Source organism: Rhinolophus ferrumequinum, chromosome 8, assembly GCF_004115265.2.
Source record: "Rhinolophus ferrumequinum isolate MPI-CBG mRhiFer1 chromosome 8, mRhiFer1_v1.p, whole genome shotgun sequence".
Taxonomy (NCBI): domain Eukaryota; kingdom Metazoa; phylum Chordata; class Mammalia; order Chiroptera; family Rhinolophidae; genus Rhinolophus; species Rhinolophus ferrumequinum.
This window is the reverse complement of record NC_046291.1, coordinates 29,385,565-29,407,027: the sequence shown is the minus strand read 5'-3', so window position 1 is coordinate 29,407,027 and position 21,463 is coordinate 29,385,565. Positions and strand designations below refer to the sequence as shown.

Sequence of the window (21,463 nt, the reverse complement as noted above, 5' to 3'; positions counted from 1 at the left end):
TTAACTCTCTGGAAAAGCTTTGGGGTGTGTATAGATTGAAGATGTCATTAGGCATCCTTCTTGGGGACCTTTTTGAGGCTGATAAGTAAGATTGGGCCTAGACTAATCCATCTAGAGAACTATCCTTCACTTCCCCCGCTTTGTTTCTCATGTGTAAAGGTCTGGCACAGCATTTCCCCCAGCTCCAGGCTCCTTCCCTCTCCCTCCTCTCTCCCTGGTTTTGTAAATAGCTTTGGTTATAGAACTTTGCAAAGGCTTTTTGAAGATCTAAGCAAACTTCATCTTCTGGTTCCACCTTACCCACAGGGTTACTTTGTCAGCCCAAAAACTCCATTGACAATTTAAGGATAATTTACTAAGAAGGGTTTGTTTTTAATTTCAAAAATCAAGAGTTGTATTTGGTGAATTTTCACTATCATTTGTTCCAGTAAGTCTGTGTGTATTGGTCTGTTGGCTGCTAGTTTCAACCAGACCCATGATATGTGCCTAGTTACTTTTTTTCTTTTTCTTTTGTATTTTTATGATGGAAAATGTCAAACACCTGCAAAAGTAGAGAGAAGAGAATACATAATGAACCTGCATGTACCTATCATAAGTTTCAATAGTCATCTCCCCATTCTCTTGAGAGGGTCTTTTTCAACGGTAATAACAACCAATGTTTTTGAGGTTTACTGTATGAAGGGTTTAGGATTCTCTCCCTTAACCCTTACAACATCCCTGTGAAGTAGGTTCAGGTATTACCTCCATTTTGCAGATGAAGAGACTGAGGTCACAACAGACAAGGCCCCATTCAATAAGCAGCCTGCACTAGCAAGAGGCCCACTGGTTTGGGAATCCCGTAAAGCTGCACTGAGATCCCAGCTTCTTCCATACTGTCCATAGGCGGTTTATTGAATCATTCTGAGGCTCCATTTCCGCATCTGTAAAGGATAATAATATTTCCTTCATGGTGTCATGACAAGGATTAGATGAGACAACATATGGAAAGGGATTAGCACAGTGCTGTCACTAGGCAATCCCAATAAATTATAACAGTAATTATTATTCTGTTCCCCTGCCCTATGCCTTAGAAACCGTTATTGAACAAAACTTAGAGCTTGTATACAATCTAAGGGTTCAGACATGGAAAAAGAGAAGCTTGAAAGTCAGGACGATGAGCCAGTCCACCAACTGTTTCCCCCACCTGCTCTCCCCAACCCCCAAACCCAAACACCCGGCCCCCTCCAAATATTCCTCCATGCCGTCTGGAATTTAGTTTCACTGCTTGCAATTCTGCCTATTAAAGATTCCTTTGGGTTTCTCATATCTCATTGTGAACTTTTCTTAAAAATTGTTTTCCGCCTTGCACCTACAGGCCACAGCTAAAAGCCAGGGGGAGGTGAAGGGCAGGGAATTTTGGAGCTGGAAGCACTAGATCCAGCAGGGTCCCACCCCCCACAGCACTTGGCTGCTGAGGAAAACTTAGAGGTCAGAGAACAAGAGGGCCCAGTGGAGGGGAAGGGGTCAGGAAAGAAAGGAAATGGACATCTTTTTTTCTCTGCTTCCAACCCTCTACTGTCCCAGCATTACCGGGTCTAGTTCAACTTCTTAGTCCAGCTAAATTGTGGGTTAGATAAGCTTTGATGGACCAGTGTGGGAATCAAAATACCATGAGTAACATTTCTTTTTCTAGCGAAAATTGACTGATTTAAAATAACCTTTTCATATTTGAATCAATTTGCAAATTGAGATTCACTCTCTCTCGGTTGTCAGAAGGGAAAAGTCACATCAGAGCCAACATCACAAGGAAGTCCCACAGTTTGGGGTTAAAGTTTGGGGTTAGAAGGAACCAGGGACTTGTTCAGATTTCCCACTCTGCATACCACCACCTCCCATCTCCCAGTCTAAAATAGGATGCATCATCTCTCAAATACAGGCAAAGTTCCAGCCTGAATATAGCCAGATTCCCCCTCACAGGAAGAGCTAGTTTCTACCTCCCCAGGGGCAGAGACATCACTATTTTGGCTTAAAATTTTTCTCCTCTAGCTTCTGTGAAGCTAGATAAACAATGATTCTGTGGTGTCAACAAAGCACTTAATTAAACTGAGGACAATATCAATTAGAATTCACAGATAAGACTTATTTCCAGATAGTAGAAGCCCTGGACTTAAAGTGTCTTGGGTTTCCTTATTCAAAAGCTCCATGAGGAAAACAGTGAGGTAGGAAAACTGAGGCACAGAAAGCTGAATGACAGCAAAAGTCACCAAATGAGTCCCGCACAAAAGCTAAGACCGGAGATTGCAGCATTTCTCTTCCTAGTCTGTTTGCTAGTTGTTGGTCTAATTTGCTAACCACTCAGAGGGATGTAAAATCTCCTTCTATCAGGTCAAGGTGTAAAAAAGTGGATGGAGACCAAAATTCATGACAGGAGAGGAACAAGAAAGCTCTTCTCTGGCTTGCAACCAAACGGTGTCTCCACCATGTCTCCTTGTGGAGCCCTCCTAAAACTGTCCTCTCGGCCCATTTCACCAGCAGCAAATTGCCCTTAGAACATAAAGAGAGGGCCATGATGTCAGGTGGCCAAGGGAAGCATGATGAACCCAGGAGCATGTGAACCACTGGGCAGACGTGTGGTGGGTGGAACCACGTTGTGGTTTGGCGTCCCTTCTGCTCCTCAAAGAGGCCATGCAGGCAGGCGGATTGTTGAATTGGGATCCTGCTGTTCCATCTGGCCTCCTGAAGACTAGAGGTCTCCTATGCCTTCAGGCTGGGGAAAGCTAGACAGAGACAAGGTCTCAGGGTGGGACCTGGGGGTAGCCAGGGTGGCCGGCCTTGCACAAACGAGGGCCTCTCCGAATCGATAGAGTATAAGAAGCCCCTGGATCACTCAGATCCCTCCAGGCAGCCCAGTTGTAGGGAGCCCGGTAGAGTGCCATGCCCCACTCAGCCCCATCTGTGTCCCTATTCCTACGGCCCATTTTTAGTTCCACAGGCTGCCATGGGCAAGAAATAACAACCCAAGAAGGCCAAGCGCAGGGAAACTTCCCAGGCCCTTCAGCCCATAGCTCCTGGCAGGAGTGGCCCTTTCCAGGATTTGGTCCCCAACACCCAGCGGGGAATGTGGCTGGAGGGGTACTCAGAATCCCAGCCCTCCTTTCTTTCAACCTCCAGTAACTAAATCTCTCAGATCTGTCCATCCCCACTAAAATTCCGAGCTCCATCCCACCCTCCATCCCCCAGAGAGGTAGAAGGACAGATTCTCAGCCAAGTAGGGGGCCTAGTGATCCAAAGGAGAGACTGACTCTTTTCCCTTTGTTTGTTCACAGGAGGGGACAAATGCCCTGTGTGCACAGAGGTTTGATGTGACAACTTGATAGACCACATGAGGGTTTCAGCAAAGGCCTCCCAACCCTGCTCTCCATGCATTGAGATAATAGTGGGGTGTGTGCCCCAGCACATTTCAGATCTTGGCTACAAAGGCCCTCCTTCCGTCTGTGTTCTTCCTCCAGCTCAGCTTGCCCACAGGTTCCCAGAGACTCTTGGCAGCTTGCTCTCAGGCAGAATGAAGTTGCGAGCTGAGTGGGAGGCAGTTAGACAGCAAGGGTTGCAGCCTCCTTAATGAGGCACAACAGCTCTTCTTGGGGAACCCCAATTAGAAAGGAGTGAGAGAAGTGAAGAGGACAGACCCATATCTGTGGTTGTTCTGTGGGACCCATGAGTGGAGATCTAGCTGGTGGAGTTTAGAATCTCCTTTCTTCCTTAAAGTAAGACTTTCTGATAACTCTAGAGCCAGCCCATGGCAGTGAACCTTCAAAATACGCAAGCTGAAATGAGGAAGAATAAATATTGGGGAGAAGCGTTTCTCCTTCAGTTTGTAGCCCAAGATATTATAACCCAAGAGTAAGAAAGGAAGCAATATTTATTTAATGTAACGGACATCCTCTGTAAGTTTTGCTACTTTATATATGTGTGTGTATGGATATTTGTATACATCTGATAGCTCTCTTTTGGTTCTGGCTTTCAACCAAATCACGTTATGTTTACATCAAGATAATAATCCTGGGTTTTCCATGGCTCAGTCTGTCAGAGTATAAGATTAGCTCTTGAATTCATTAAGTCATCTTCTTTTAAATGTCAGATCACGTTTTAAATGCCAAGTACTTACGCAACACCTTCTGTGCAATTCAAATCAGCTTTACCAAATTAACTCATTAATCTTTATTGTTTCATTTACTAAAGAGAAAGGTTTCCAGGTGTTTTTAGCAGAGCATAATATTAAAGTATTTACAGGTGAAGGAATGGGTTTTGATTTTTCTGCTAAACATTTCACATTTCCATCAGTTTTGTGATCATTCCCACTCAAGTATGCACATAAAAGAAACAAAAAAGCATCAGGCATCTCTTCTTTCTCCTCTTCCCCCATCTTCCTTCCCTTCTGTCTAACCATGGATTTTCATGTCCCTTCTGCACCTTCAGAGACTTTGACTCTTGTTCACTATTTGTTCTGCTGTCTTTGCTCTGAAACTAATCCAAGAGCTGCAAGTGTCAATTATGATGGCTCTGTCACCCAGAAAACAGAAGAGTGCCTCACAGGGTCATGGATGGAGCCCAGAAGGCTGGGGCAGAACAGGCCTAGAAGTCAGGAATTCTATTTTCCTTTTCAAAAAATCCCTGCCTGGTTTTACCTCTAAATAATCAGATACACTGACTACTAAAGACAGATCTTTCCATAATTGGCTCCTTCACATCATACCCAGCCCTCTGCTCAAATGTCACCTCCTCAGAGAGGCCTTCCCAGATCTCCCAAAGGTATGTCCCACCCTCTCCACATCCTATCACCTATTTCATTGTCTTCATAGATTTATCACTATCTAAAATCATCCTACTTATTTGTGTTTGTTTGTCTGACACATACAATATCACTCAATAAATATCAGTTTAATGACTAAATGAAAAACCACCCCGACGCATGGCTTTCTTTCCTGGATTCAACTTTCTGACTTTTTCTCCTCTTCTCATTACCTCTCAGAATCCTCTTTACATATTTAATCTTGTCTTTCTTCTCATCTCCCAAACCCCTTTTCACTATCATTTACTTGTTAGAACGCTTGAGCATAATAAGCAAAAGTAGTACTTCTCATTCCAGTGACTATACAGCCTTCACAGAAAACATTTTATCAAGCTAAAATTGATGGCCCCTAAACATTAGGGAGAGGAGCCATATAGTCAAGAGAATTGTTTTATCAAAAGATTTATAGGTCACGTGATTTGGAGGGACTTTTCTCAAAGATGCTCAACTCGCCACTCTTCAATCTGAACCCCACATAAGGAGTTAAAGTAATTCCAGCCATTGGAACTGGTCTTGGCTATGCCTTTTGTCCTCTGGCCTAAAAAGAAAATGTCTGTTGAAGGTAATGGAGAAATTTCCCTCAAATCAATATTGTCTGATTTCTATTATTCCACCCAGTGATTCATGCATGACTTTGGAAGCTAGAAAGCTTGAAAAGCTTTGTCTGATTCTAGTTTGGACCAAATGTTTCATTTGATCTAGAAATAGGGAGGGAGTCTCTCACTCAGAGAAGCTAATCAGATATATGGCTGAGATGACAGGAGAAAAAAAATTGGATATGGATTTGTCCAGAAAAGACTTTATCTCTAGCCACGTTTCAAAACAAAGGAAAAGGGTGTGGGTGTTCATTGGAATGATGGCTGCTTGTGGGGACCCACCTACTGTTAATTCATCATTAATACTTGAAAGTAATATAAATGTTATGGGAGGGAGAGTTTATGACAGCCCAGAGAGTTAGTCTCCTAGAAAATATGGAAATGATCAAATCCACACCCAGGGTGATCTCATGGCACACTAATATATGTGACCCCAGCACATCAGCCCTGAAAAATAACAAATAACTTTTCTTCTTGGGTATGAGGAGCCAGTGCTACGCAGAGGGCAGGCCTCTGGAGGTCAACACGTACTTGCTATAAAGGTGTCTCGTAGGCCCTCCGCATTTTGCCTGAGTTGGGCCACGTGTAGCTTATGCCCCAGTGTGATTGTTACTCTTTTGTTCAGCATATATGTATCAGGTGTGTATTCACCCAGACCCTGTACCAGGCACTTCTGTTACAGAGGAACCGGACAGTCTGGTTCCTGCCCTCACAGAGCTTACAGTCTAGTGGGGAGGAGAGGTGGCTGCACAAGCACGAGCTTCATGCTGAGCAACGGTGGGAAGTGCTCAGTGCTCTGGGATGCTGTGGGGGTCACAGATGAGCCAGACCTGAGGATGAGGAGGAGGTAAATGGATAAACAGGAATTAGAAGAAAGGTGTGTGTTCCCAGGAGAAGGAAGGGCATGTGTGATGGCCTTGCTCCAGGAACTGAAATGTCAGTGTTGATGGGAGCTCTTTGTACTTGCTATTCCCACAGTGAGGTAGACATTTCCCTCAGAAGCCCCACAGAACCTTCCCTAGCCTTCTTCAGAGCTTTGCTTAAACGTTGCTTTGTTGTGGGGCCTTCCCTGGCTGCCCTGCTTCAAATTGCAGCCTCCACCGCCATTCCCCGATACCCCTCACTCCCCTCTGCTGTATTTTTCTCTGTATCACAAATAACCTTAGACATAACTTATGTTCTACTTGCTTATTATCTTCTCCCTCTCAGTGGAATGTATATGCAATTTTCATGAGGCTAGAGACTTCTGTCTGCCTTTTGCTCTGCCATATTCGCTTTGCCGGGCATAGAAAAGGCACTCTATAAATATTTGTTGAATGACTAAATGAGGCAGGAGAGATAGTCCAGGCCAGGCAAGAAGGGTCTTGTAAACCTTATCAGGGGGTGGCCTTCATCTTGAGGGTAAGGGCCTTTGAAGGTTGTGAGCAGAGTGATGTCCGGTTTGCATTTTGGGAAGATCACCCAAGTTGCAGTATGGGGCATGGGCTGGAAAGTAACTTCAGATGGAACTTTGTCGTCCTCTGAAACATGACACCATGTGCATATTGTGGTGACAAGAGAAGGCATGGCCCACAAGATTGGAGAGCCCCGGGGCCCCCCAGACTCCTCCATTAGCTCATTCTTCCTTCCCTCTCTGCTAGATTTGTTCAAATCACTCTTCCAACCACAGCAAATACTTTTTCTTTTTCAGTCAAGCAAGAAGTAGATTTATTACAAGGATAGTACACTCTCTAGATGGTGAGAGAGGGCAGGCCTGGAAAAGGGCCGCTGTCCCTCACAGCAAATACATTTTAAGTTTGGAAATAAACTGAAATCTTGCTATAACTTTATTTGTTGCAAAGCAGATTTGATATGTATTCCTGGAAGCTATAGAAGGATCAAAAGAATCTCACCAAAAAAGGAGTCACCAAAAAGAGTGACTTCAGCTATGCCATTTACCAGCGGTATGGCCGTGGGCAAGTTAATTAACCTCCTGGAGCTTCCTGTTCTTCACCTGTGAAATGGGAATAACAATACCTGCCTCACACACAGGGCTGTTGTAAGGATTAAATAAAGGGATTGCAACCCTGGAACACAGTAGGTCCCTTTTCTCACTTTCCCATTACACCGACTCCAGGTATGAATTAATTATTCTGTATACATATAGGTTCTCTGTGTCTTCCATGGTAAAAATAGGTGTTACTATTAGTGTTCCAACGATGAAAAATTACTTTCTATAAATATTTGGGGATTTGGACTAGCTCTTGTCGGACTGTGTATCATTACTATGAAAGTTGGGCTTTCTGTTTCTCTTTACAGGGAGCCCAGCAGTCCTTGGAGGCAGCAGCTCAGAAGACAGGAGAGCCTCAAAGTTGTGTAAATAAAGGGCTGATATGTTCAAACAGAAGAGAATTTTACACACGCAAGCTGTACATCGACATGATGCCGTTCCTGAAGGTGATCTCACACTGAGAAGAAGAGGGGTTTTATAGACATATACACAGGCATTCCAGTTAATACACTTCTGCATGGTACAAAAACAGCTTCAGAAGTCCCTCAGAGTCCCTGCTTTATCAGAAGGGACAGAAAATAGGCAGTTTGTAGCAGACGAAGAAAGAACAAATTAGGATAGTAATCACAGCCAGCCATCAGGGACAAATCAGCTGGATGTCTGGTTTGGATGGTGGGGGACAGGGAACAGAGATGAGAAAGAATAACCTTGAACCACCTCATAAAACAAGCAAATATAATTCATTTTATCTTGACAGTAGCTAAAATAATTGTTACTGTTGTATCCCTGTAACTTGGTAGAGCTGTTCCCCGTGTAGAGAAGACTGATTCTTGAGTTAACTATTTAGAAGTCAACTTCAAATCCTCTCCCAGATGTTTGACCTTGCTTTCTGTTCTCTAAGAGTTCATTATTCTCCCAAGCTCAGCTGCATCTCTAGTTAAGGGTACTGAGAGTTTCTGTTGTGGGGATGTGATTTTTCCATCTTTTCAATATTCCTTTCTGTGCCACCTAACACAGCGCCTGGCACATGGGAGGTGCTCACTAAATGTTCCATAAATTGACCCCCCCTTTTCATCCCATAGCCCTCTGGCGTAGGGACCTCTTCCTACCCATCTTTTCCCCCCTTAGAGCTGAATGAACTGGAAGCAAAGGACCATGGAGTAAAAGAAACTGCTCAGGAACAAAGCCAGCCTTGGCATGGAAAGATCTCAAATCCTTCATACTACCCTGGAGGACAAAATCCCAGACCTTTGATAAGAAGGGACTAGGAAAGACAGAACAGAAGAGAAGAAACCAAATAATTGTGAGGTAGATGGGCAGGGACTTCGGAGGTCATGAGGGGCACCCTCCTAACCTCAGCGAATCCAGAGTTCTCATGTTACACCTCTGGAACCCCAGTCTCAGCTCTGCAAGGTGGGGCTTTGATAAGGAGTCATGTATTTGCCCCAAATCTTTTCTCTCCATGGCTGAGCTCTGCTTTCCTCTGTTTACTCTTAGATAGGCTCTTTTCCCATGGTGGGCTTCTCTTTTCCAGATCATTCTGGAACTAAATCCCATTGAGCTGACGTGGGTCACATGCTCATACCCAAATAAATCACCATGGCCAGGAGAATGGAATACCCTGACTGGCCTAGCCTGGAGCCACAGGGACTAGGAGTGGGGAGCGGAGGGGTGTCTCAAAAGGAAATCAGGACACATCAAACCAGAATAAGGGAGCATGATTCTGGACCGCAAAACAAAAGATATTTCCTCCAGACATTCAAAATAATTACCTTGATTCTTTTTATATTAATTTGGTAGGGCCATGATAATAAATTACCATAGACGGAGTGGCTTAAACAACAGAAATTTATTGTCTCACAGTTCTGGAGATTAGAAGTCCAAGATCAAGATGTCGGTGTGGTTGACTTCTTCTGAGGCCTTTCTCCTGCGCTTGCAGATGGCCACCTTCTCCCTGTGTCTTCACGTGGCCTTCCCTTTGTGTGTCCGTGTCCTAATCTCTGCTTATAAGGACACCAGCCATATTGAATTAGGGACCACCCTGATGACCGCATTTTACCTTTTTAAAGACCCTGGGTCCAAATGCAGCCACATTCTGAGGTACTGAGGGTAGACTTCAACATATGAATTTTGGAGGAACACAGTTCAGCCCAAAACACTTAAGTTAACGAAACTAAACTTTGTTTCTTAGCAACAGTTTAGTTCTTCCCTTAGGGCTTGACGTGTTGTGGTTAGTACTTCCAGGGATGAGATTTTATCATCATTGTCACTGTTCATTCATTCAACCCGTAGTGAGCATCTACTGCCTACTTTGTGCCTGCACTTTCTGGTCATTTCGGATGTATCACCAGCAAACAAACAAACAAAAAGACTGAGATCTTTGTCCTGCTCCAGGCTATGTGTATAGTATATTAAAAGGTGATCATTGCAATGGAAATGAGATAAAGGTATATGGAGCATCTAGAAACTGCAGAATTCAGAGAGGGGAATTTTACAATAATTTTTTGTGTGTTTAGTGTCCACAATGCTTTTGTGTTACACTTTTCATCCATCAATTTTGGCATCAAATTATTATACACTATATTATATACCATATACCATACACATACACAGATACACCATACACATATAATATACCATATTATAGAGGGAAAGGCATTATTATCCCGAAGGCCCACTTTCCAGTCCACCCTTTTCAAGACTCACAGAAATTGTAATTCAGCCTACTTCTCAGGGGACTCAGAGAACACACAGAAGGCTTTCTGACGCCCAGACCAGTCCCTTGCCCAAAAGACCAGAACTTTTCTTGGGATTGTTCAGTGTTAACAGCTCTCCTTAGGTAGACCTTCTCTTTGTTGACATGGGAGCTCCTGGATTCTTAGGGATTGCTTTATGGAAAGACATAAATCTTAGGGTTGTATAGAGAAGGACAGTGAGTCCGAACAGAGAAAAACACACAGATTGTCCTCAGCTCTTGGAGCTATATAGAAACCAATTCATTCTACACATTTCATTCATGCATTTCTTGCCTATCCACGGATACTTCCATCACTTTTGCCTGGCGCGTGTAGGAAGCATTGCACATTTCAGGGAATAAGGGTAGGAGATAAAAATATCAAGGCAGAAAAGGGGCATGGAAAGAGATGCAAATAATCGCAACTGGCAATATTTCTGAGCACTTACTCTGTGCCAGGCTCCATTGTAAGTTTTATATGCAAGAACTCATTTAATTCACAAAATGAATCTAAGAAATAAGTAACATAATCCCATTTTACAGATGAGAAAACTACGGCATTGAGAGGTTAAGTAATTTCTCAAATGTCATAGTTGGTAAATGACAGGAACAAGACTCAAAGTAAGGCAGCGCAGCTCCAGAGCCCGTTTTCAACCATCCTCTATAAAGTTTCACTGCAGACCCCAACTGAGTCCTATCTAATCAAAAGCACTGACTACCAGGTTAGCTAAGCAGCCAACACAGCTCCTTCTAGAAAATTCCATCCCTGAGCACTCTTCCAGTCTGCTACAGGAAGATTTTCTGACCCTACAGTCCCACTGCGTTCTGTTGAGCCAAAGTAAAGCTTTCTCTCCCAATGACCATTCGGTTCCCTTCAGACAACATATTAATATATTGAGCATGCTCTGTGTGTCAGGGAATGCAGAGATGAGTCATCTCCATCATCCCTGGCCTCCCAAGGAGCCTATAAGCTAAAAGGAAGATAAACAGAGACTTTCAGCACAAAGTTGTGGCCGAGGCAGGCCCAGGTTGCTATGGGGGAGACTCGTCCATCTCTTGGTTATTACATGTGGAATCCTCCTCAGATTTAAGAGCCTCCTTATAACACTGAAGGTCTTATAACACTGAAGGCAACACTATTGGCCCATTTTATAAGATAACCTGTATCAGGCTTAGATTTAAACATGATTGATCCAGAGTACATCTGGGTTCACATAAAAATTGAACCCTGTTTTTTTTAAATCTAGTTTTGAAAAATGGCAATTGATGAATAAATTGGGATAGGGATTTTTTCCCCCCAAGGACTTTAATCAATTACCAAGGTTAGGTAGTGGGGCAGAAAATAGCAATAATACCAATTAATGCTAGATACAGCATGCTTTAAACATGCTTTCTTGGCCGCTGGCAGGAGAGCTATAGAGGTATCACAAGCTGGTTTCAAGATACGATTCCAGGACACTTGAATAGTTATGTTGCCAGGGAAAATATTCAGGGCATGGGGTCTGTAATATTTCCAAAAGAAAGAGGCCCAGAATTAATAGTGCACTATTATCGATATTAAATATCAGACCAGGAATTGGGAAGCCCTGGAGCTTCCCTGACTCTCAGTGACCTTGTAACACTTCTGGGACTCTACTTTCTCTTTAGGAAAATGGAGATAATAATACTGGGACCTCCATACCTACCTGTCAACAGTGGGGCAAGAATTATATGAAATAATAATTGTCAAAGAATGTGCACATCTGTACAGGATTCAATTCATAAAGGAGAAAGGAACAAATACTGATTGATCCCTGCTAAGGGCCAGGCCCCTCACATATTGAACCTTATTTCATTTTCCCCCCAACCCCCTACCCACCCACCCCACTTCTTGGTAAGTGTGCAGATTGCCACTGTGCAGAGGAGGAAACTGAGGATTGGTGAGATGAGATGACAATCTGTGACATGGCTGGCAGCAGAGGAAGCTGGGATTCAAAGCCACAAAACCCACAATACCTGATAATACCTGATACTGACGAGGTCTATCTATTTTGTGCCTATGAAGAATTTAATTGTACATTTTTGTTCTGGTTTCAGAACCTAGGAGAGGAATGGAGGTTTAATATATTTTAATCTTAATAACACAAAATATCTTCTATGATTATCATAAATTACTTTTCTTTATTAAAGAAAAAGTAGGAGCTCTTTTTAATACACATGAAAAGTTATACTACCTTGAAGGTGAGACTCTCAAATGAGATACTGATTTTCTTCCATCTTTAAGAAGGTACTGACATTAGTCATGCAAAGGCATGTGTTACGTGGTATGTTACATAGAATCTCTGAATGTATTTTCCTACTTCAGCCCTTAAGTACTCTGTACAATATTTATTAACACTCCCATTTCACAAATGGAGAGGCTGAAGTTCAACGATAGGTCATGGAGCTGGCTCGCAGCCGACTGGAGCCCCATGTCTTAGCCCTGCACCCCATGCTCCTCTCTCCTCCCCACAGATCCTTACGAAAGCCTTCCGTGGGCCTAGAAGTACCATGCTCAGAATGGGTGCTGTGCATGAAGGTAGGGGGCAGGACAGATGGAAGGGTCTCCCAGGACAGATGAGAACTTAAGGTCACCTAGCCCAGCCCCTGTCAGTTGAAGAAACTAAGGCTCAGAGGTTAAGTAACTGGCATGATCTGTAAGGCAGGAAGTGTAAGAGTCAGAGCTTCAGTGCAGGCAGTGGGATTCCAGGACCTGCACCCCAATTGTCTCTCTGGTTTCAGAGCTGCAGTTTGTGTTTACACAGTGTTTGTTTCTATCCCCGCCTACCTACACCCTTCCCCAATCCTACAACACCACACTGCTGCCAGTTCTCTTTCTAAATACAGCTTAGTCATATCCCTGGTTCGCTTGCGATTCCTTACCGTGTCCCCACTGGCCTTCCCTGATCCCTGCTAGTTAAATCCCAGCATCAAAGATGTATTTCTTTTATAAATAGAAAAATATAACAAATGCATTTTTTTGTTTTAAATTCCAAACTGCAACATGCAAGATCTGGCCCATGTCTAATTCACACTGTCCACACACTGCAGCCACCCCAAACTACCCCCTACCCAGCCCATGCTGCTTCCTCTGCCAGGAACTGCCCTACTTTCCCTTCTCTGCAACACTTAGCACCATGTCCACTGGTAAACAAGCCTTCCCTGGCCTAATTTAGCTTCACCTCCCAGGAGGTCCTGCAAAAACCTGTCATAACCTGTCACAACATTTATCACACTGCATTGCAACCATTGAGATTTGTCGGTTCCCCGCAAGTCAGGGAGCTTCTTACAAATTGATCTTTCAGCCCCCAGCACCTAGCACAGTGCCTGTCACACAACAGACACTCAATAAATGTTCATGAGCTGACCGAGCAGATGAAGAGCAAATGACTTGGCCAGAACAGAGCTGGGATTTGAATTTTCAGTCCTTCAGTTGTTTTTGCTCACTTGTCAAGTATTATTACCTATGTTTAAATCACTCCAGTTAGTCATTGCATTTGTAACTCATATTAAAAGTGACATAGCATTTTATTTAGTTATTTTTTTAATTCAAATTTTAAATCCAAAATATACTCAGAGATTTAAAATGTGTTTGTATAAAAGGGTATGTCTTCCGGCTGCTCAGTTCCCTGCCCTTGGACACAACTGTTGCTAGTTTCCTGTTTATCCTTCCTGTGTTGTAGTCTGCATATATAAAGCAATACAGATAGATAAATACACAGATAGGTAGATACTTTATACACATTTTAACATATTACACACATGTTCACAGTCCTACTTTTTTTACTTAATACATCTTGGAGTTTTTTCTACGTTAATTCATGAAGAGATACTTTTAACAGTTGCATAGTATTCCATTGGATGAATTACTGTAATTTATTTGATGAGTCCATAATCGATGGGACATTTAAGTTGTTTCTAATCTTTTGCAATGAATGACCTTAAGTCATTTCACATGTGTGTTCATGTATGTAAAAATGATTGCTTTTTTTGACACTTTTCAAAGAAATAGACAAAATTTTAAATTAAGACTGTTTTTCTAACAGCGACTCACCAGAAGATTCTTTCCAAATCACTGACTCTCTCTCTCCATCTCCCATATGTGAAATGAGAATATTTCTTGCCCTTGAAGGCTCATAGCTACATGTTGTTAAGCTTGAAGTTTTACCCATCTTGGCTTCAAAATTCTTCCAAAGGAGGAATCTTATTTCTCCCTTTTAATCCAATTTCTTGTTAGATTATAAGAATTTATAAACAGGAATTTTTTAAAATGTATCTCTTTTCTAGTCTTCTAACCTAGCAGTTTACTATGACTGAGACAGGTTTATCCTGCAATATTTTTTTTAAAACCTTACTGCATCAGGCCAAATCTGCTTTGTCTCCAAAATGAGAAATGCAAAAGAAAGAAAATTACTTAACTGCCCTAGCTTTTTTATGTCAGAATAGCTCATCAGCTACAAACACTAAGCTAACAAGTGAGAAACAGACAGGGTAAAAAGCCATTGAGTGAGAAGAGAATGTCAAACAAATTAGCAGATAATTAATTGTCTCTTCCCAAAGCAGCTTAAGTATTTGATAATAAAGTGGAAAACTGATTGTCACTAAAGAGACTTCCAGGAGAGACTTCCAGGGCTCTCCACATCAGATTCCTTCTCTCTAGCTGACATGAGGCTGTGAATTAAGCAGAAATCCAGGTGACAAAGGCCAAGAGCTGGCCACATCAGACACACAGGGCTGTACTTGGGTCACTCATCCTACCTGCCACGTCACTGGCTACTAAAGAGCTGCTCTTCCGATGCTTTAGAGAATATTCGTTGATTCTCAATCCTGGCTGCATAGTGGAATCACCTAAGAAGCCTTAAAAATGCCCGAGCTCCAGAAAGTCTGATTTTAATGTTTGGGGTTAGTTCCTGGGAATCATATTTTTTAAAGCTCCGTGAATAATTCTAATGTGCAGCCAGAGTTGAGAACCACTGTTATAGAGATTTCTGGACGGTGGGATTGCAAGCAGTTTATGTGACTTAGAGAAAGAAGGAAGAGGGAATTAAATGTGCTAAGAACCCCAATCCATAATAATCCTTGAAACCCCACAAAAGGCCACTTTGACCCTTTCGCTCCCCTACTTGAAACCCTCAGCTCTCCTACTTTAAACCTTCCATGTGTTCTCAAGGCAAAGACCCAAGACCTTACCTACCTTCAAAGCCTTGGCGGTCTGAGTCCTTCCTCCCTTCCACTTGTCTTGGTCTCTGCCCTCATCTTACTGGTTATGCCTCAAGTCCTGGAGGAGCGCTACTTCCTTCTGCCAGTTGGCCTTTGCCGGTGACATTCTTCTCCCCACCCCCCAGTGAACACCTATGTGTGCCAGGCACTGAGCCCTGCACAGACGAATGGGACAAGCTTCCCACTGAACCTAACAGTGCTCAGGGCTGTGGCTAAGCCAGCCTGGCTCTTCAGGGCTGTTCATGCTGGTAGCAGACTTCTTGGACACTTAAATTAAAATTAAGTTGACGAAGAAGAAGAAACAACTAAGAAAACTGGATTTCCTTTTACCAAAGGGCATGGACTACAGAAGTAGTGTTTGCATTTATTTTGTCTTATGTATCTTTTGTTGTGTGTTAACCTCATAGGAAAGTGGAGATGAACTGGACTATCAGGAAAAACCAGGAGGATCCCTCAGAGAAAATCATCGAGACACCCAAGGTAGACACAGCTGGGCTGGGGTTTGTAATGTTGTCATGATAATTGTCGGCTGAAGTTTGCCCTGTTCAAAGATGTTAATGGAGGATGACCTTTCCATTTCCTCTCAGGCATGGGTTGGAAGTTAGAATACAGACCAAAGTGCTGAGTTCAAGCTCTAATGTGTTCTTAGTGCATCACAAGCCAACTGCTAATAGCATGCTTTTATGTCCTTGGACTTATTGGAAGATTTCTCTCCTGCCAGTGGCTGCAGATTGATGGAAGAGAGTGGGCACTTTGGGGGCAGTACAAAAAGGGCCCACAGGCCCCTCCACCGCTCTGCTCCTCCTGCTTTCACATGGGCTTAGATATGCAGGTGAGGGAGCTCAGGTTTCCTGCCTAAAGGGATAATATTCCAACAGAGGGGGTACCAATGTCTTTAGAGACCCAACCCCTATCAGCCACAATTCTGGGTGACCAGAGCTGCTTGAGTGTGGCTTCCTCCAAAAATGATGCTCCATTTGATAATGATGATGATTCTAGGAAATATTGGACCCAGACCTGGGCTTTTTGGCATAGTTCATATTTCCAGACCCTGAACTAGACTCCAAGCCCTTCCCTGGTGGTACCTGGGTGTGCTGTGTGATGCAGCAGTTGGCTAGGCCCGGGAAGCAGAGCTGTTCTTGCTGCTCCTTGCTTCTTGCAGGAGTGGAAACAGATGTGTGAGAGACTTGTGTTCTCAAGGAATGGATGGAGTTCCAGACAGAACCGTTCTTGTAGTTGCTTACCAAGGCGTCCAGCAGAGGGGGCAAGTGGGAGCTGAAGTCCAACCAGTGCTCTCCTCCTTAAGCCATGTACCCAGCACCGGGTGCGTCCTCCCACCAGGGGCTCCTTTTCCCACTTGACCCTTCCACTGGGGCGTCTTTCTCTAATTCACGTAAAATGCTCTGTTTAGGCTAGCAGCAGCAATCTGAGCAGCTGCGCGGAGAGCATGGGCTCCGGAGTTGGACTACCTCCACCTTGACCTTTCTGCTTCAGGGTGGTCAACTGAGGCCCAGAACAGTATTCCCCTCATAAGGTCGCATGAGGAGTAAATGAAGTAATTCATGTACAGTCGTCCTTTAATGGATACTAATCTCGAGTTGGATATCACAATGACTACCAATCTGAAATGACACGACGACGCTCCCTGTGGCACCTGGACCCCCCAGGGGTGAGCTCACTGGAGCTCAATGGACAAAGTCATGGGTTTGGGATTTCACCCTCAACTTGATAGTTTTCTGTTTACATCTTTTACCGGTTCTTTCAGTTGACATTCTGAACAAAAAATAATTGATTTTTATACTCATTTTAAAAGGTTTCACTACTTCCAGACATCAGAAAATAAAATGTGATGGTAGCCCAATCCCTGGGTTTGGTCAAGCTTTGAAGCAGGGTTTCGGCGGACGTAAGTCTCCTGCCGCCTCCTTTTTCAATGAGTGACAATAGCCAGGGAAATGCGCTCCAGCCTTCAGATCTTCCATATCATAAATTACATATGCAGAACCTGAGCACTGATGAGGCTCCAAGACCTCGGCCAAGTGCAGTGGAGGTTTTAGGCAGTGCAGAACATGGCCAAAGCTAAGCAATAACCAAGTCAGTCAAAACAGATTTCCTGTCTCATGACAGAGGGACAGGCTCCAGCTGAGTTCCATAAAGGTTATGCACACAGCCTTTAATGCAGTGAAGTGTCACTGCAGAAAATTAAAGAAGGCATTTGCCTGTCCTGAATGATAAATGCTAATGTTTAAAAAGGATTTCAAATCTTTTAAAAATAATGGAGGTGGGGGAATCGGAGGGCACTCTTTAGGCAGCATCACAGTGATCCAGAGTGCTGATTATCAAGTCTGATTCTCTGGGTTCAAATCCTGGCTCCACCACTTGCTAACTGTGCGGCCTTGAGTAAGTTAGTGAACTTCTCTGGGCATCTTTTTTCATCATCTGTAAAACGGGGATACTTATAGCACTTATTTCATGAGGTGGTTGTGACATAAAGGAGTTATACATGGAACGTGCTTATAAGAGTGCCTGGCACAGAGTAAGTTCTCACTAAAGGTTAGTTATTGGTCTATTTCTTAAAAACTTTAATTTTAGTAGCCATAACTTGCACTTTGTCAAGAGGGACTAGTTCTAAGTTGATAAAGTGATGATTTCTTTACTTTCTAAATGAGTCTTAATGGGGGAGGGCTTGCTCTAGGGGGACTGAGTGAGTCCTCTGTGTAAGTCCTTCTCTTGCTTAAGTCCAAGTGTGGGCAGCAGACCCAATCTGAACAAAGCAGTGTTACCAATCTCTGTATTCTCTGAAAGTTTATGTATTAGTTTATCTCATTTTATCCTCACCACAACCTTATGAGGTAAAGTGCATTATCCCTGTTCCACAGATAAGGAAAATGAGGATCAGAGAGGTTAGGTAAACTGCCCAGAGTAACACAGCCAGTAAGTGGAGAAGCTGATATAAGAACCTAGGTTTCTATGACTCCAAGCCCTTGGCTCTTCAAGAGTTGTAAAGAGGCACAATTGTGTTTCTGATGTGTTTTTGATTAGGAAATAGGTACAAAGTCGAGGAAACATCACAAAATTAAGGCACCATTTTTTTAAAGCCAGCATGAGTCTGGGAGTTTATTTAGAATCTCTAGAAATTATATTATAGATAAAGGAACCCGAGGTCTAGAAGTCAAGACAATTACGAAAATTGCAGTCAATTATTAAAACCAAGCTAACCCAAGTCTCTACTCATTGTGTTTGTGGGTGTTTTGTTTAGTTTAGTTCAATTTGGTTTAGCTTTCAAGGCCTTTCCTCAGGGCCAGTTCCTGGCTCCAAGAGTAAACAGCTCCAGAAAAAAACAAGTATAAAGACTGCCCATCCTATGCAAAGAAGGGAGGAGTAGAAAGTGTTGCAAAAGTTTCTCTTAAAGGGAAAACAGGGAGACCAAAAGTGTGTGCCCAGTAGTGGAGGCAACGCCACTGCCCCAGAATCTACACCCTGGAAGGTGGTACCACTGCCAAGAGCCGCCTCATGGTGTCGGCTCCACTTGAATTGCTCCCTGTCATTGTGCACGGCCAGGCTCTGCTGTCTGGAGCCCCAGTACCGAGTTCAGAATAGTCTGCTAATTCTTAGCAGCCTGGGTAACCTACACACTCAATTACTGCTTCTTTTTCCTTCTGGAAAGTAATTCAAAGTTCTCCTCCATAGTGGGAAGTTGTGTGTCCTTACCTTAAGAATGTTTCTGGTTCACTCCACTCAGCCCAGGATGGAAGCCCCAGGGGAGCCCCCAGAACCCCAGAACACAGCTATTGCCCCTTGATCCTGAAATTTCTCTTCACCTTCCAGTAAGTAAAGCTCATTTCTAACTTTAGACCCAAATTCCGCAAAACCAAAAAGCAGTTGAAACCAGAGACAAGAACAACATAAGAAAGGAAATTTATAGACCAATCTCACTTATGATCAAAGAGGTAAAACTCCTAATAAAATATTAGCCAATCGAATCCTTAAGCTTATATTTAGGATATATATCACTTATATATGATGTATATATATACACGTACCATGACTAAATTCAGTTTATGCCAGGAATTCAAAGATGGTCTAACATTTGAAAATCTGTTTATGTAATTCACATCGAGAGATTAAAGGGGGAAAACCCTTAGGGTCATCTCAACAGATGCAAAAGGAAAAATAAATTTATACAATTCACCCATTCATGATTTAAAATGAGTGAACTAGGACTAGAAGAGGACTTCCTGATTTTGATACAAAGTGTCTACCAAAAACCTGCAGTAAACATCACACTTCAATGGTAGAACTGTAGAAGCATTCTCTGTAGAGACAGGACTAGGATACGGACGGACGGACGCCCTGTATCATTGCTTCTATGTCAACATTGTACCAGCACAGTAGAGAAAACAAAAGAAAGGAAAAGTAAAAGAATAGAAAAGAGGAAATAATACTGTCATTATTCCCAGACAGTAGTATTACTTGCATGGAATACCTTAGCGCCTCCACAGATACGCTATTAAAAGACAAACTATTAAAGACCCAAAAAATCAGCAAGATTACTAAACATAAATCAATGCATAAAAATCAACTGTGGGAAAAAATAGTGTTTCAAAACATAAAGCACAATTTATAATGCAATTTCAAAATAATTGTTATGGAAAAGCCCAAACATACACAAAGGTGGACAGAACAGCACAATGAATCCCATGTCCCCATCATCTAGTCAATGCTGTACATTTCCAACTCCTTCCTCCTTTCCATATTATTTTGAAACAAATTCCAGGCTCATATCATTTTGCCCAGATATACTAAAGTATGTGTCCCTAAAAGACAAGAAAAGACTCTTTTGACATAACCGTAGTGGTATCATTATTGCACCTAAGAATTAGAACTCTTCTTTAATATAACTGAATATTCAATCAGTTTTTCACTAAAGAAGGTTCACTGCAGGTGGCCAGTTAGCTCCGTTGGTTAGAGCAGGAAGCTAATAACACCAAGGTTGCTGGTTTGATCCCCACATGGGCCACTGTGAGCTGTGCCCTCCTTAAACAAACAAACAAAAAAGTTCATTGCAGCATTGTTTGTAGTCATAAAAAATTGGAAATAGGGCGGCCGGATGGCTCAGTTGGTTAGAGCGTGAGCTCTCAACAACAGGGTGACCGGCTCAAGTCCCGCATGGGATGATGGGCTGCAACTAGTCCCCTGCAACTAGGGATTGAAAACGGCGACTAGACTTGGAGCTGGGCTGCACCCTCCACAGCTGGATTGAAGGACAATGACTTGGAGCTGATGGGCCCTGGAGAAGCACACTGTTCCCCAATATTCCCCAATAAAATTTATATTAAAAAAAAGAAATAGAGACAGTGGAAATGTAATGGTTCTGTGCGATGTCAGAGGGATAGTGACATCCCTCTGATGGGGGGCGGGGGGGGTTCACACAGTGTGAGGGATATAAAAGATAAACGTCTAAGTATTACTTTGTCTTGTGCACCTGAAATTAAAAAAAAAAAAAAAAAAAAAAAAAAAAGACTCATAACCGTCTCAGTGCTTCCAGAGTTAGGTCCAGCGTTCCTGTGCAGAAAGGCTCTGGAATGAAGACCTGTGTTGGTACCCGGAGGCCTGTCAGGGTGGTTCTGGCATTGTTACATTTAAAAAAAAAAAATTGGAAATAGACAAAATGGCCATCAACAGCAAAAGGGACAAGTAAATTATGGTATACTTACATGTACAGCTGCTTAAAATAAATGAATGGAAATGACATGTATTCTCACAGTTGAATCTCAAAGTGTGAGGCAAAATAAAGCAAGTTGCAAAAGTTATATAAACAATACTTTTTTTTTAAAGATTTTATTGGGGAAGGGGAACAGGACTTTATTGGGGTACAGTGTGGACTTCCAGGACTTTTTTTTCCAAGTCAAGTTGTTGTCCTTTCAATCTTAGTTGTGGAGGACACAGCTCAGCTCCAGGTCCAGTTGCCATTGCTAGTTGTAGGGGGCGCAGCCCACCATCCCTTGTGGGAGTCGAACCAGCAACCTTTTGGTTGAGAGGATGCACTCCAACCAACTGAGCCATCTGGGAGGCAGCTC

General features: G+C 42.9%; 1 protein-coding gene across 4 annotated transcripts in view; it reads left to right on the top strand.

Annotated features, from left to right (window-relative positions):
• The window catches only part of KIAA2012 (KIAA2012 ortholog), a 93,814-nt gene that overhangs the window by 56,062 nt on the left and 16,289 nt on the right, over positions 1 to 21,463 (top strand). For all 4 annotated transcript variants that reach the window (XM_033111370.1, XM_033111369.1, XM_033111368.1 and 1 more), the window contains 2 exons: positions 7,723 to 7,860; positions 15,794 to 15,866. In XM_033111370.1, the coding sequence (XP_032967261.1) occupies positions 7,723 to 7,860; positions 15,794 to 15,866 (211 nt within the window). The remainder of the gene's footprint in view (positions 1 to 7,722; positions 7,861 to 15,793; positions 15,867 to 21,463) is intronic.